This window comes from Macrobrachium nipponense, chromosome 1, assembly GCF_015104395.2.
Source record: "Macrobrachium nipponense isolate FS-2020 chromosome 1, ASM1510439v2, whole genome shotgun sequence".
Lineage (NCBI taxonomy): Eukaryota > Metazoa > Arthropoda > Malacostraca > Decapoda > Palaemonidae > Macrobrachium > Macrobrachium nipponense.
The window spans coordinates 133,570,021-133,587,520 of record NC_087200.1 but is presented as its reverse complement, the minus strand read 5'-3'; the positions used below and the strand labels follow the sequence as shown (position 1 = coordinate 133,587,520).

Here is a 17,500-nt window from a genome sequence, read left to right as displayed (position 1 = left end):
CGCTCTATTTTTCAGGAAAGTTTTCTAAAGTAAAAGGCTCTCTCTCTCTCTCTCTCTCTCTCTCTCTCTCTCTCTCTCTCTCTCTCTCTCTCTCTCTCTCTCTCTCGGGAAGCTATTATATTTAAAAGATAATAATTTTTTCTTGAATATGCCTCTTCCCATCACGGTCTGAAGCGGCTTCCTCTTTGAAGACGCGAGTTTTATAAACTAAGGACACCTTCCTCTCTCTCTCTCTCTCTCTCTCTCTCTCTCTCTCTCTCTCTACGTGCCCTTACTCTTTGCAGCAGGAAGAGGAAACTCAATTAAGCTTAATCTTCGAAATATGTTGTATGTTTGGCTGTATGGAGGGAATATCAAATTACCCATAAATTGTGGTTATCAGATTACTTATAAACTGGGGTTGTCAAATTACGTGTATTGTCAGATTTTCCTGTATTCAGAGCTTTCAATTCATCTGTATTAGCTGTGTATTAGTGCTGTCGAGGGACCTATTCATCAGTGTTGTCAAATGACCCTTAATTTAGTGTGGGCTAACGATCTTTAGATCAGTGCTGTCAAATGACTTGTGTATTGAGAATATATTTGAATGTATTTGTCAGAATTAATTACATACATATAGGATTCTTTCAAATTATATGTATATAAAGGTTAAGAAATTACCAGGGAATAGGATTTATCAAACAATCCTTTATCAAATATCCTTTAGAAACAGTTTTCCAATAACCTATACATAAAGCATGTCAAATGACATGGCATGTAGGTTTCTGAATACGTGACTTGCCATACTAAGTTTACTAAGTTTATACCGAATTATCAAAATTCTTATACATACATACATACATACACACATATATAATATATATATATATATATACTATATATATATATATATATATATATATATATATATATTTATATGTGTGTGTGTGTGTGTGTGTGTGCTTTTGGGGCAGAGTTTTTCTTGTATGCAGATTTCGAAGATTAACTCTTTGTTCCAGTAAATGGAACAAAGAGTTAATCTTCGTTTTTTTTATCCATCAACTGAATTTGGAAGAACGCAGGTTTAAAAATATTGTCAAACTGATAATTTGATCATCAACCAAAAACATAGAATTCAACGAAATCTATATATATATATATATATATATATATATATATATATATATATATATATAATATATTATATTATATGTATTATTAAATTACCTGTAGATAGGGGTGGTTAAATTGTCCCGAAACCAGAGAATAAGGAAAATGGTGTCATCTGGTGGGTGGGACACGTCGCAGGGTAAGGCCGCTGACCCACCTTTGATACCAGTCACAGTCAGCACTGAAACTGGAAAGAAGATGAGAATTAGAACTGAATTCTGAATAATGGGAATGAAAATATGAGATAGAGCTGAATTTTAAGATCTGGAAATGGGAAAAGGAATCAGAACTTATTTCTGAGATCTGGAAATAGGAGGTGAGTTAGGACTTCATTCTGAGATCTGGAAATGGGACTATGGGTTAGAACTGAATTCTGAGATCTGGAAATGGGAGAAGGAATTAGAAATTAATTCTGAAATTTGGAAATGGGAGTAGGAGTTAAAACTTAATTCTGAGAACTGAAAATGGGAATAGGAGTTAGGACTTAATTCTGAAACCTGGATATAGGAGTAGGAGTTAGAACTTAATCCTGAGAACTGGAAATGAGAATAGGAATTAGAACTTAATTCTGAGATTTGGAAATAAGAGTGGAGTTAGGACTTTCTTCTAAGATCTGAAAATGGGAATAAGAGTTAGAACTTAATTCTGAGAACTGGAAATGGGAATAGGAACTAGGACTGAATTCTGTGATCAGGAAATGGGAATAGGAGTTAATACTTAATTCTGAGATCTGGAAAGGGGAAAAGGAATTAGGACTTAATTCACAGATCTGGAAATGAGGATAGGAATTAGGACTAAATTCTAAGATCTGGAAATGGGAATAGTATTTAGAAATTAATTCTGAGATCTGGAAATGGGAATAGGAATTAGAACTTAATCTATGGTCTGGAAATAAGAATGGAGTAAGGACTTGATTCTGAGATCTGGAAATGGGAATAGGAGTTAGAACTTAATTCTGAGATCTGGGTGTGGGAATAGGAATTATAACTTAATTCAGATATCTGGAAGTATGGATTAGTACTTAATTCTGAGATATGGAAATACTAGATATATTATCTATAGCTTAATTCTGAAGTCTGAAATGTGATTAGGAGCTTACTTTAACTCTGAGATCTGAAAATGAGAGTACTGGGTTGGAACTTAAAATTCTGAGATCTGGAAATAAAAGAATTATTTAGAAGTTCATTCTGACGGTTGGAATGGGAGTAGGAATTGGAGTTTAGTTCTGAGATCTTGAATTGAGGGTAAGAGTTAGAATTTCATTCTGAGTCATGCAAACAGAGATATGACCTAAAATTTATTTCTGAGCTTTGGAAATTGGATATGAGGGTATGGGTTAAAACATAATTCTGAGATCCAGAAATGGGACTGGGAGTCACAACTTAATTATCTCTGAACATGGAAAAGTATGACGACCTACAATCTACTCTGAAATATGGAAATAAGATTATTAGTTGGACCGTATTTCTTAGTTGTGGAAATTGGAGCTTCGATTTATAACCTAATTCTAAGATTATAAAATTTTAAAAACTAGAAGTTTAGTTCCGTAAATACCTTAAGAATATCAGTTAAAACTTCATTTTTAGATCAGGAAAGGTTAGAATGAATTAGAACTATATCATGTGACCTGGGAGGCTAATTATGCGTTCGGAATAAATTCGGAGATATCGAATTGTGACGAAGCATTTTAGAACTTAGTCCTCAAATCTAGACACATGGACATAAGATTGAACTAACTCTGAGCTTTTGTAAGTATGCGAATATCAGTCAAGGAATGTAAAAGCCCGATCCCTCTATAGAAAAATATGAATTTGTAAAAGGTATACGTTCTAAGGAAAGCATTTTACGCAAAAGCAAAGGTGTGAGCCCACCCGCATAGATCAACAAGGTCCGTAAATAAAGCGCTGAGATCAAACGCTAATGAGTTTACTGATCCTGCATCTCTTTTCAGCTTATCAGGCGTGAATATTTTGTTCCCACACGGCTGCGTGTTCGTTTGTACTATCTCTGGAGCTTATATTTTGCAAATTTTTACTAACACGTAACAGCACTCTTTGAAATACCTTTCAAGTTTTATATAATATCTACTTTACCCTATATTTAATTTTTCCTTGTGCTTCGTCTGCCTGCTTATATATATATATATATATATTATATATATATATATATATATATATGTGTGTGTGTGTGTGTGTGTGTGTGTGTATGTGTGTGTGTGTGTATATTATATATATATATATATATATATATATATATATATATATATATATATGACTGTGGAGTATATTCTGTTAAAACAGAATTCCATCTAATAAAAGGAGCCCATAAAAACGCCAAAATGAAGAATGTTAATACTATATTCAAGAGACCAGCTGTCTCTCTCTTCAAGTCCCAGAAATATTTTTACATTTTGACGTTTTGGGGCTCCTTTTATTATTATTACTATTACTATGTGTGTGTGTGTGTGTGTGTGTGTGTGTGTTTGCTTAAAATTCACAGTAGAGGCACCTGACTTCAGTATATAAACGAACACTACACGTAGCCATGCATGTTTACATACGCAGATGATTTACTAAACATCCGAAAAGCAGGTAAATGAAGCTTTTAGTATCCAAACCCTTGAAGATATATCTTAACCTATGTAATGATACCTCAAACAGACAAACAAACGAACAGGCAGACAGCAGACAGACACACAAACACGGAAGTTCTTTAGCCCTTCCAAAACTGAAGGGGAAAAAATGAACATTTGTTGTGAACGTAAAAACCTGTCAAGGATTTCCATTATTCTAAGATTGCTCGTTTATGAATTCTGCTTCCCGAATGAATGAATAAATGAGGCAATCTTCATGAATATCACTGGAAGGCTTTTGTTCGTCGAATACTTCTTTTTATCTTCAGAACCTCGCCATCTTTCTTGTATAGAAACGAGGAGAAATTGTCGAGTTTTCCCAAAATTACTCAGACTAAAAGATTCCTTAATGATAATTCAACACGCCCCGTATTCAGATCTTCTTTCAGTTTTCAGAGCGGTTCACTTTCTATTCGCCTCTTGAAATGTACGGTTTCCTCTCCCGTTAGTTTTCGCTCGGGCTACCTTGGAGGGACTACTCTCTTCCGACATATAATTATGTAGAATTTCGTCACCTCATATTTTTTTTAAAGTTTTATTTTTTCCTGCCTTCATAAATGCAACTCCATTTCACACTGTTTCCGTTATTCTTCGTTTAAACCAGTGGTTCCCAAACGTTATCTGGTCGTTACCACTTTTCATACAGGATACTTGTCCATGGCCTACTCCCCACCGCCAAGCAGAACCCATGTACGTACAAAAACCATGGTTTCATACATACATAACTTTAGATTATGGCCTCCCTGCATTCTGCTACATGGCCCCCAGTTTGGAAACCACAGGTTTAAACAATTGTAAGTGCATCCTTGGGTACATAATAATATCAGGATTAATGTAAAATATTTATCTTCCGAATAAACGTTTTCTTCTCTTAATCCATAAACGTTTAGCTCTTTCTTCTTATCGTGCAATCTATTCATATATAGTTTTCATCATCCTTGGAAACATTTCTATTTGATTCCATTATTTTCAAGCACCTACATGACTAGTATACCTTCAAGTTACGGAAAGCTTATGCCACACCTCGTACTTGTTTGAGAATTGTTCAGTAACTCTTCCTGTTGTCACCCTTTTCCAAGACTATATCTCATTTGTAAAACCTATTACATTTTTATATTAATTTATTAAATAAAGTATACCTTTTCATGTAGAGATTCTACACATACACCCACTTATTTGCTATAAACATAATGTTCATAACACGAAGATGAGATATAGTCCTGTGGATTATATTGAAGCACATATATGCATGTATGCATATATGTATATGTATATACCTATATATAAACTAAGATCTTGTTATGCGTAATCTGTACGCCACAGGAGGTCTGGTACGTCTATTGACCACATTTGTATGGCTTGTTTTTTATCAGAAGAATAAATAAACATCTATATACCAAATAACGAGGTGAAGAAGACACGAAATATAGCAAATGGAGGAGGCGAATAACGATTCTGATGGGAGATTATACACGGTAATTAGTTCGCTAATCCTGCGATGAAAGAAAAGTCTTGACATTGATTGGTTTTAACCCTCATTACCGCGCATCTAAGGAGAACTTGGGGGTCTGTCTGTTGGGGTTTCGATTTAGCCTCTACATTTACTTTGGAGCAGCCTGAGAATGATGTTGCCATTTGCGGTTAACAGCCTTTTCTCTTCCTCTTTTTTTTCTATTCTCGTTGCTGTTTTAGGGGCTTTGACCTAGATATTTGTGCGTTTTCCGTCCTTATATATATATATATAATACACACACACACACATATATATATATATATATATATATATATATATATATATTATATATATATATATATATATATATATATGTGTGTGTGTGTGTGATGCGCGTGTGTTTGTATGCATATATATATATATATAATATATATATATATATATATATATATATATATATATATATATATATATATATATCTATATATATATATATATATATATATATATATGAATTTCATTTTCAAAGCTTCTGGGTATTTTCACTACCTGTGTAACTATCTATCTATCTATCTATCTAATATATCTATCTATCTATCTATTTATCTATCTATTTACAGACACACACACACGCATATATATATATATAATATATATATATATATATATATATATATATATATATATATATATATATATATATATATATATATATATATATATATATATATATATATGCACACACACACACATACATATATACATATATATATATATATATATATATATATATAATATATATAGTATACATATGTAAATGTGTGTGTGTAGAAAGATAGATATATAGATAGATAAATAGATAGGTACACAGGTAGTGAAAATGCCCGGATGCTTTGAAAATGCAATTCGTGTGCGGGGAAAGGAGAGCGTTGGGTAAAAAACACATTTTATATGCGATGCATTGCGCTGGTCTTCCATAACAAAATTCTCAAGCCCATAAAATACAACGCAATTTCCATGGTAAAGAAAAGGCTCGTAAATGAAATGTGGTGTTCTTTTAAATCTACGTTTTCTTTTATAAATATGTATATATATATATGATGTATGTATATACATATATATATATATATATATATACATATATATATATCATATATATATATATATATATATATATATATACATATACATACATACATATACATACATACATATACATACATAGTGATACAGGGCACAGGGAACTACTCCAAGCGACATAATCAGAGGAAGACGGACGAAAACCACACATCACTAGGCTGTCTTTTTTATTATTATTTTGCCGACGTTTCGTAATTATTTACAGAATTACATCTTCTGGGCTGCACATAAGAAAAGATAAAAACATAGAAAAGTTAAAAGTATAGTCTAAAAGTTCATTTAAAATACAGTAGAGTAAAAATGAAATAGATAAAAATAAAAACACAACCAACCTAGAGGTGAGACAGCAAGGAACTAAATGAAAGGAAACCACCACAGTACGAACTTATGCTAAATACAATTGACTCGCAGATGTATGGGTGTTTAATGATGGTACGAGTTGTTTTATAAACAACGACTCAAGGATTGTTAACTCTTGTGGTTTGGTAGTATGACCGATTACACTGAAATCTTTGTTGTCAATGTAGGTTTTACATTGTTTTGCATGGTTCCTGATATTGGAGTGCTCTGGGTTTGAGATTCTGCTCCCTGTGCGGAAACTAATTTCTTTAAAGGTAACTGTTTCCCACCTAGGTTAGTATATAGAAAATTGAATAAATTACTAAATAGACATTTCTCAAGAAAACCTGACGTTCCAACTGTACCAAAAATGAGTTTCTATGCAACCTTTCCATATATCCATGACCTAACCTTTCAAAAAAGATTCACACAAATTATTCATGATCATTTCCCAGCCATATCAGTCAAATTAATTCCCAAAAATTCTCTTAATATAGGCTCCTTGTTTAAGATAAACGATCAGCTGTGTCCTTATATGTCTTCTGGTGTCATCTATAAATATACTTGCCCTAAATGTATTTCAGGGATTTACGTGGGATCCACCAGTCGACTACTTAAAGTGCGCATCGATTCACATCGGGGAATTAGTTTCCGCACAAAGAGTTCAGTGTAATCGGTCATACTACCAAACCACAAGAGTTAACAATCCTTGAGTCGTTGTTTATAAAACAACTCGTACCATCATTAAACACCCATACATCTGCGAGTCAATTGTATTTAGCATAAGTTCGTACTGTGGTGGTTTCCTTTCATTTAGTTCCTTGCTGTCTCACCTCTAGGTTGGTTGTGTTTTTATTTTTATCTATTTCATTTTTACTCTACTGTATTTTAAATGAACTTTTAGACTATACTTTTAACTTTTCTATGTTTTTATCTTTTCTTATGTGCAGCCCAGAAGATGTAATTCTGTAAATAATTACGAAACGTCGGCAAAATAATAATAAAAAAGACAGCCTATTGATGTGTGGTTTTCGTCCGTCTTCCTCTGATTATATATATATATATATATATATATATATATATATATATATATATATATATATATATATATATATATATATATATAGTATATATATATATATATATATTATATTAATATATATATATATATATATATATATGTATATACACATGGACACATACACAAATATATATATATATATATATATATATATATATATATATATATATATATATATATATATATATATATATCATAGTATGTATATATATATATATATATATATATTGTTACGAAGTGCCAAGTATCTGGTTACCATTTATCAATTATTACCTCACAAAAGCCAGACACCTGAACCCTCATAACACGTTTAAACGACTGAATACTCTAAAGGCAACAGTGATCCCTTAACACTTACCAGTATTGCAGAATATCAGACTAAGTTCATCAAAAACAGGTGTGAGGTAATCTTGTAAGTAATTAAATTAATCAAAGGGCATCACTCCATCAACAACTTTAAAACTCTAAGTATTTCCCTGATTTCAGAAGTCTAAGTACTTTCCTGGTTCTAAGTCACTTCAATTAAATTGAAGGAAAGCAAATCAATTACCACTCTATGTCTCTACCTATCATAAATATAGTCATAATTATATATATATTTAATGGTGTAAGATAAAGAAACACTTATAAAAATTTTAAATACAAAAATTTATTATTAAATTCAAAATTTATAAGTGAAATTCACAATATCAGGGAAAATTACTGTACTTTGAAAACAAAGTAAAGTTTAATTAATTCTTGAATCAAATTATGTAAAATTAAATCAAAATATTTGTTATCATAAAATTCAAGAAAAATTAATTCAATCAAAATTCAAAAGTGTTAGGCAATAACTGAAAATTTGAAATTAATTTACAAGTGCTAAACAAAAATAAAACTTGAAAAGAATTCTAAGTAAATGCAAATCAATTCACAAGTGTTAAATTTAATTAAATGTGCAATGATAAAGCAGTGAAAATAACTAAGTCAATTAAATTGTGAATGTAAATGAAAATATAAAACAAAAAGACACACTTCAATAAGAAAATGAATAAGTGCACAAATAATGGAACAGACACAAACACAAAAAATATCAGCAATGTGTAAACACAAACACAAAAAATATCAGCAATGTGTAAAAGTGTAAATCTTTTTCATAACACTGTAACCAACAGTTTTTACCAAACCTTCTTAACAGACAACAGTTCCTATCAATTATTAATTAAACACACTCCCTATCCATTATTAGTTATTCACTGTTCCTAACAATTATTAGTTGCAACTAATAAAAATATAACACACTTTACCTTTTTTGGTATACCAACTTCTTTTCTTCTCTTGTAAATTACACTTTCACAAAAAAAAAAAACAAGGCGCCGTTACGAAATGTTTGTTCAGATTCCACAAAAGAAATTAAATAAACTAAATAAATTCTAAGAAATATCAAATATACAATTCTCACAATATGAGTGACCAAATTTACGTTACGTTAAATTTAATCTCGATGTCGAGTGAGAGAGAGAGAGAGCGAGAGAGAGAGAGGTAGATCTAACTGCCTCGAGGTCTTAAGATCGAATGAAAATCTCTTCCTTTATGGAAATGACAGAGCAGATGTCTCAAAACGTTCTAGGCACGAAAGCTTCTCGAAAGTTCTGAAATCTGACGCAATCTTACATAAAGAAATGAGTAACATGCACGTGGTACTCGGCAAATACATACACGTACAAGACAAGATTGCTCAACAGATACGTACCCGATTGAAACGGAGGTAAACGATAATTAAGATTGACATGTTTTTGATGACCACGTAAAAAGAGTCGAGCTCATTATCAAACGCGCTGACAGAGCAGGGACGCAAACGGATCTCGCAGACTCTAATTTTAAAGTGCTGATATAAAAGTTAAACATTTGCAGCTTTGAAAAGACAAGGATCTCTCTCTTTACGTTAGATATATATTCTTTTACAAGACGTTAATGCGAAATCTGAACACACATTTAAAACATCCTATTCTAAGCTATCTAGAATCTGAAAAAATGTTACACAATCTACAAGACATTTCAAAGAGGGGAAAACATGCATTTTGAAAGTAGCAATATATAATATACCTCCCCCAGAAGATTTTTTTATACGGTGTTGAATCCAACGATTCGCAACGAGATAAATAATCAGCAACTACATTGTTTTTGCCACTAATGTGCTGCACTCTTAAGTTATACTGTTGCAGGCACAAAGACCACCTGGTCAGTCTTTGATTATGGTTTTTTCATTTTCTGGATAAATGACAGTGGATTGTGATCAGAAAACACTACAATTTCTTCATTCCTAGGTCTATTCACATACACTTCAAATTTTTTCAATGCGGTGATTAAGGCTAAAGTTTCCTTCTCGATTGTCGAATATACTTTCTGATGTTTTTTCATTTTGTAGACATGAAGCATACAGGATGGTAGATATTATTTTCATCTTCTTGAAGTAGAACAGCTCCAACACCACAGTCTGACGCATCAACTTGTATCACAAATTTCTTGTCGAAGTCTGGAGCTTGAAGTACTGGTCTTGAAGTTAAAATGGCTTTTACCTTCTCAAAGGATTCTTGACACTCTGGAGTCCAAATAAACTTAGCTTTGGGACTAGTCAAGTCTGTCAAGGGAGCTACTACGGCTGAGAAATTTGGGCAAAAACGACGATAGAAACCAGCCATCCCCAAAAATCTCTGTAGCTGTTTCCTGTAGTAGTGGGTAGCCTTACGGATACCTTCTACATTAGCATTTACTGGAGCAAGAAGGCCTTTCCCAACTTCAAACCCAAGATACTGTACAGTTGCCTTTCCAAACTCACTCTTCTCTAAGTTGATTGTTAATCCTGCTTCTTGTAGTTTCTTGAAAACTTTCTTCAGAATCTTCAGATGTTCTTCCCACGTTGTAGAGTAAATCACGATGTCATCTAGGTATACACCTACTCCTTCTATTGATCCTAACAGTTGATCCATCACTCGTTGAAATGTTGCGGGTGCATTCATCAGACCAAACGGCAGAACAGTATACTGATATAGTCCAAAAGGAGTAATAAAAGCTGACAGCAGCTTCGCATTCTCATCTAAGGGAATTTGATAATATCCTTTCAACAAGTCTATCTTGGAAACAAACTTGGCTTGCCCAATATTATCAAGTAACTGATCTATAAGAGGCAAAGGATAATTATCAGCCACACTGATAGAATTCAGCTTCCTATAATTCAGTACACATCCTAAATGAACCATCTGGTTTCTTCACTAACACACATGGAGAACTAAAGTGACTTGAACTGGGTTCTGCTAATCCATGTTGCAGCAAATACTCAACTTCCTTCTTCAAAACATCTCGATGATACGGTGATAAGCGATAGGCTCTTTGCTTGAAAGGTTTTCCATCTTCTTGAATCTTGATTTCATGCTTGGTCAGATCAGTACGTCTAGGCACATCTGAAAAAATTTCTGGAAAACTTCTAATTACGTCACTTAAAGTCTTCACCTTGTTCAACACTCAGATGTTTCAGTTTATCCTCCAAATTTTCCAAAATTGAAGAATTATTCATCTTGCTTGCAGCTCCCAATTCGTAGCCATCATCATCTTCTGTAGATAAAGTTGTCTGGGTTACTGACACAGTTTCAGTTTTAGTTTCTGAGAAATAAGGTTTCAAGAGGTTCACATGTATCTTCCTTTGTCTTCTTCTTCTTTCTGGTGTTTCAACCACATAAGTTCTATCACTTAACTTCTGAATTATCTTGTAAGGACCTTGAAAATTTATTAGTGAGGGGAAATCTCTTGACAGGTAAGAACACTAACACTTGTTGACCAATACTAAAACTTCTTAGCTTAGCCTTAGCATCAAATCTCCTTTTCATTTTCTCTTGACTCATTTTCAAGTTTCTAAAGAGAATTTTCTAATCTCTTTCAACCTCTTCCTTAAGTTCTTCACATACTCTGCTTGGCTTTCCTCTTGATTTTCTTCCCAATTTTTCTGCAAGAATCTTCAACGGTCCTCTAACTTCTCTTCCAAAAATCATCTCATTAGGTGAACATCCCATACTTTGTCTGGTAAGCACTCCTAACTTCAAACAACATTAATGGTAAACCAACATCCCATTCTCTTCCTGACTCAGAACAATACTTTGTCAGCATACTTTTCAATGTCTGGTGGAACCTTTCCAAGGCACCTTGAGTTTCTGGATGATAAGCGGTTGATAACTGTTGTTTCACCCCTAACAAATTCATCACATCCTGGAATAACTTTGAAGTAAAGTTTGTTCCTCTGTCACTTTGTACAATTTCTGGTATTCCAAACTTTGAGAAAAACTCCACAAGTTTCTCAGCAACTATCTTGGCAGATATGTTTCTAACAGGGATTGCTTCTGGATACCTTGTCACTGGACACATTAATGTCAACAAATACTCATTTCCTTTCTTGTCTTCGGCAATGGTCCAACCATATCAATAATCACTTTGCTAAAGGGTTCTCCTCTAACTTCTATAGGTTGTAGGGGGGCTTTCTTGATGGTTTCATTCGGTTTTCCAGCTATCTGGCAGGTATGACACTCACGACAAAACCTGCTAACATCTCTGTGAAGTCCAGGCCAGAAAAAAATATTTCATGATCTTCTCCACAGTCTTCCTGATTCCCATATGTCCAGACTCATGAGCTACTGCAATCACTTGCTTTCTCAATGGATATGGAATCAAAATTTGATGATATTCGCCCCATACAGCATCTCCTGGTATATCTGTAGGTCTATATTCTTCCTATCATCAAACTTCCTTCAGATAGTAACAGGTAGGAGTTTGTTGCATCTCTTCTCGATCAACAACTCTGAAGAACAAATCAGTTAACGATGCATCCTTCTTCTGCAAGTCCATCAGCTTCTCTCTTGTCACTTGACCAACTTCAAGGGTTGAATTCTCAATATCTGCTAACTCAGCTACTGTAGTTTCACTACTGTCTTCAGCAACACTTTGACTACTCGGAGTCTCTTCAGGAACATCAGGTTCTTCTTCTTCGTTGTCGTCTTCTTCATCTTCTTGGGAAATCTCTTCTTGGTCAGCACTATGGGAACTTCACTTCCCTGGAATTAATTCTTCTAAGCACAAAGATCCTTCACTTGATCCTTCTTGGGTGTGTAAATCCTCAGTTTCTTCACTTACAGTCGTAGTCCTCTTCATACTTCTGGTAGTTACACAACTAGGAAAACAGGTGTTTATTCTTCTCCAACTCTTCTGTAGGACTAATCCTCAATGGTTGTCTGTCACTACAGGACAAGGAATAAATGGCACACCACCAACTTCATTCCCAACAGAACATGTATACCTTCCACAGCCAGTGAGTCCTTACAGCAAAATCAACATTCCCTGTCACCAATTCACATGACAGGTGTAAGCGGCATATAGGAGTTACTTCCTCTCCTCCTATACCCTTCAAAATAACTGAATCTCCTGTGAGACTCTTCTCCAACTGAGGGTGAGAACCACGTACTACCACACTATGGTTACTCCCTGTATCACGTAATATCTGACTGGTGGACCTGCATACTTCCTCCTTGAGTTGACAGCATACCCTCATAGATATATGGCTTAAAAGCCTCCACACTGCTAAGCCACTCACTGCTTGAGGTAACATTTCCACTGGTTGCTAAACATTCAGCTTGTTTAGTTTCATTCTTCTCTGGAGTCTGATTCTTTCCCACACTGCTCTTCGTAGTTTGTTTCACAACTTGACTAACTGGTTTTGACTGCTGTTGATTCCGGTAACACTCTTGACTGTAGTGTCCTACTCTTCCACACTTGAAACAGACAACATTAGGTTCTGTAACTGTCTTGAAAGACTGGATGAGGATTTCACATTAATTTGCTGAGCTGTATTACCTTGTGTACTCTTAGTAGTATCACTTGAAGGTTTCCCGTTAAATTTGTTCCTGTTATTTGGAAAAGACTTAAAACCTGGGCGTTGTTGACTCTGGTACTTGACATTGTAATTACGTTTGCTACTGATTATATTGTAATCTTCACTAAGTGTAGCGGCTTTGTCAAGTTTCTTCACTTCTCTCTCTCTTAAATAGGCTCTTATATGTTCAGGAATTCCCTTAAGATACTGTTCAAGAACAAGTAACTCTTCTAACTCATCAAAAGTTTTAACTTTAGCAGCTTCTACCCAACGTTTGAAACACCTTCTCACTTTGTAAGCATAATCTAAGAAGGTTCCCTTCTCATCTTTTCTTAAATTTCTGAATCTCTCATTGTAGTACTCTGGGGTCATCTGGTAAACTTGTAGCACACTGTGTTTAAGTACCTTGTAGTCTTTACACTGATCAGCTGTTAAGGCTAGATAAGCACGTCTCCTTTACCAAATCAAGACACTTTGTAGCAAAACTGACCATTTATCCTCTGGCCATCCCATACCTGAAGCCACTTTCTCAAAGTGATCAAAAAACTCATCTGGAGCTTCTTCAGTAAAACTTAGGGATTAACTTCTGTACTCTCACTACATCAAATACGGGTCTTGTTATTACCTTGGTTAGGGTTAGACGGTGTTACAGGTAATGTGGATCTAGCTCTTATTAATTCCATTTCCCTTTCATGTCTTGCGATTTCTCTTTCCTCTTTTATTCTTTCTCTTTCCTCTTCTGCTGCTTTTTCTTCTTCTCTTTCTCTTCTTTCTTGTTTTTCCCTGTCTATTCTTTCTCTTTCAGCTTGCATTCTCTCTCTTTCAGCAAGCATTTTTAGCTTAATCAAATTCTCTTCTGCTTCAATGCGTCTAAGCTCTAACTCTGCATCACTTTTCTCTTTCTTTTCTGCTTGCTTATTTATGAGATCAGCACGTGCTACATTTAACAACTCTTGAGCCAATTCTAACTCATCTTCATCAGTTATTCTACCAGAGTTTTATCAATGATTCCATAGCAATACATCTTATTTGTGCCTTTACCATACTAGTAGGACACATAACCACCACATGCCTCTGCTAAAGCGCTCCACTGTGCTCTAGACAGAGTGGTTTCAGACAAAACTTGGACGGAAGGAGCTGCTAAAAATTCCTGAACATTGAACTGAGCCATTTTCCTCTAAGTTATCAACTTATAATTCAATACAATAAATGCAAAACAAAACTATTTGGTCACTCTCCTAACAAAATATATTCCTAACACCACCAGTATATTCTAGAGTGATAATGAAATTTGCTTTCCCGGGTCTGGGCACCATTAAACAATGTTACGAAGTGCCAAGTATCTGGTTACCATTTATCAATTATTACCTCACAAAAGCCAGACACCTGAACCCTCATAACACGTTTAAACGACTGAATACTCTAAAGGCAACAGTGATCCCTTAACACTTACCAGTATTGCAGAATATCAGACTAAGTTCATCAAAACAGGTGTGAGGTAATCTTGTAAGTAATTAAATTAATCAAAGGGCATCACTCCATCAACAACTTTAAAACTCTAAGTATTTCCCTGATTTCAGAAGTCTAAGTACTTTCCTGGTTCTAAGTCACTTCAATTAAATTGAAGGAAAGCAAATCAATTACCACTCTATGTCTCTACCTATCATAAATATAGTCATAATTATATATATTTATAATGGTGTAAGATAAAGAAAACACTTATAAAAATTTTAAATACAAAAATTTATTATTAAATTCAAAATTTATAAGTGAAATTCACAATATCAGGGAAAATTACTGTTACTTGAAAACAAAGTAAAGTTTAATTAATTCTTGAATCAAATTATGTAAAATTAAATCAAAATTAATTTATCATAAAATTCAAGAAAATTAATTCAATCAAAATTCAAAAGTGTTAGGCAATAACTGAAAATTTGAAATTAATTTACAAGTGCTAAACAAAAATAAAACTTGAAAAGAATTCTAAGTAAATGCAAATCAATTCACAAGTGTTAAATTTAATTAAATGTGCAATGATAAAGCAGTGAAAATAACTAAGTCAATTAAATTGTGAATGTAAATGAAAATATAAAACAAAAAGACACACTTCAATAAGAAAATGAATAAGTGCACAAATAATGGAACAGACACAAACACAAAAAATATCAGCAATGTGTAAACACAAACACAAAAAATATCAGCAATGTGTAAAAGTGTAAATCTTTTTCATAACACTGTAACCAACAGTTTTTACCAAACCTTCTTAACAGACAACAGTTCCTAATCAATTAATTAAATTAAACACACTCCCTATCCATTATTAGTTATTCACTGTTCCTAACAATTATTAGTTGCAACTAATAAAAATATAACACACTTTACCTTTTTTGGTATACCAACTTCTTTTCTTCTCTTGTAAATTACACTTTCACAAAAAAAAAAAAACAAGGCGCCGTTACGAAATGTTTGTTCAGATTCCACAAAAGAAATTAAATAAACTAAATAAATTCTAAGAAATATCAAATATACAATTCTCACAATATGAGTGACCAAATTTACGTTACGTTAAATTTAATCTCGATGTCGAGTGAGAGAGAGAGAGAGCGAGAGAGAGAGAGGTAGATCTAACTGCCTCGAGGTCTTAAGATCGAATGAAAATCTCTTCCTTTATGGAAATGACAGAGCAGATGTCTCAAAACGTTCTAGGCACGAAAGCTTCTCGAAAGTTCTGAAATCTGACGCAATCTTACATAAAGAAATGAGTAACATGCACGTGGTACTCGGCAAATACATACACGTACAAGACAAGATTGCTCAACAGATACGTACCCGATTGAAACGGAGGGTAAACGATAATTAAGATTGACATGTTTTTGATGACCACGTAAAAAGAGTCGAGCTCATTATCAAACGCGCTGACAGAGCAGGGACGCAAACGGATCTCGCAGACTCTAATTTTAAAGTGCTGATATAAAAGTTAAACATTTGCAGCTTTGAAAAGACAAGGATCTCTCTCTTTACGTTAGATATATATTCTTTTACAAGACGTTAATGCGAAATCTGAACACACATTTTAAAACATCCTATTCTAAGCTATCTAGGAATCTGAAAAAATGTTACACAATCTACAAGACATTTCAAAGAGGGGAAAACATGCATTTTGAAAGTAGCAATATATAATAATATATATATATATATATATATATATATATATATATATATATATATATATATAATAGTCTAAAAGTGATGAAGTACATAATCAGGAACCCTGTTAGTGATTGGTCAATGAATGCTCCTTGCAGATGTGAGGGCCTCTCCATCTCCATCTCTCTTCGCGTGCGTCTTAGATCGAAGATCATAGCTGATGTTTCTGTTATCAGAATATGATGATTCCTTCACTGCTGTTTAAATTTTCTTAATGCATTGTTCCCTTTAGACGGCTGTGATCACTCTCTCCCTCCAGCTGTTGATTATCTTTGGTTATTAAGATACCTCACTGTCGAAGATGGTAGCATGGAGTCAAACACGTTTAAAAAACAATCTGTGGCTCTTGTTGGTTGATACAGAAACGGGTTCTCTAATAAGAAGGCGATTAAACTTTAACGCGATGTGGATGGTTACAGCCACTGTAATCAGCTGTTTCATTTCAGGTCTCTGATCTTGGTTTTCGGTTGAATGCTGGAATATCGCAATATTTATTTCGATGATAGTGCAAAGTTGTGAGGTGACCGACGTCAATTTTCCCTAGGAATTCACAGCGCCCTCCAGACGCGTAACTTAATCATATTTGTTACTTGTTCCTTCTCTCTG

The 17,500-nt window shown here is 33.8% G+C and overlaps 1 protein-coding gene across 1 annotated transcript in view; it reads right to left on the bottom strand.

Moving 5' to 3' along the window:
• Nucleotides 1-17,500, bottom strand: part of LOC135219655 (nephrin-like) — a 185,039-nt gene that overhangs the window by 75,945 nt on the left and 91,594 nt on the right. The window contains exon 3 of the mRNA XM_064256599.1: nt 1,207-1,336. Within this exon, the coding sequence (XP_064112669.1) occupies nt 1,207-1,336 (130 nt within the window). The remainder of the gene's footprint in view (nt 1-1,206; nt 1,337-17,500) is intronic.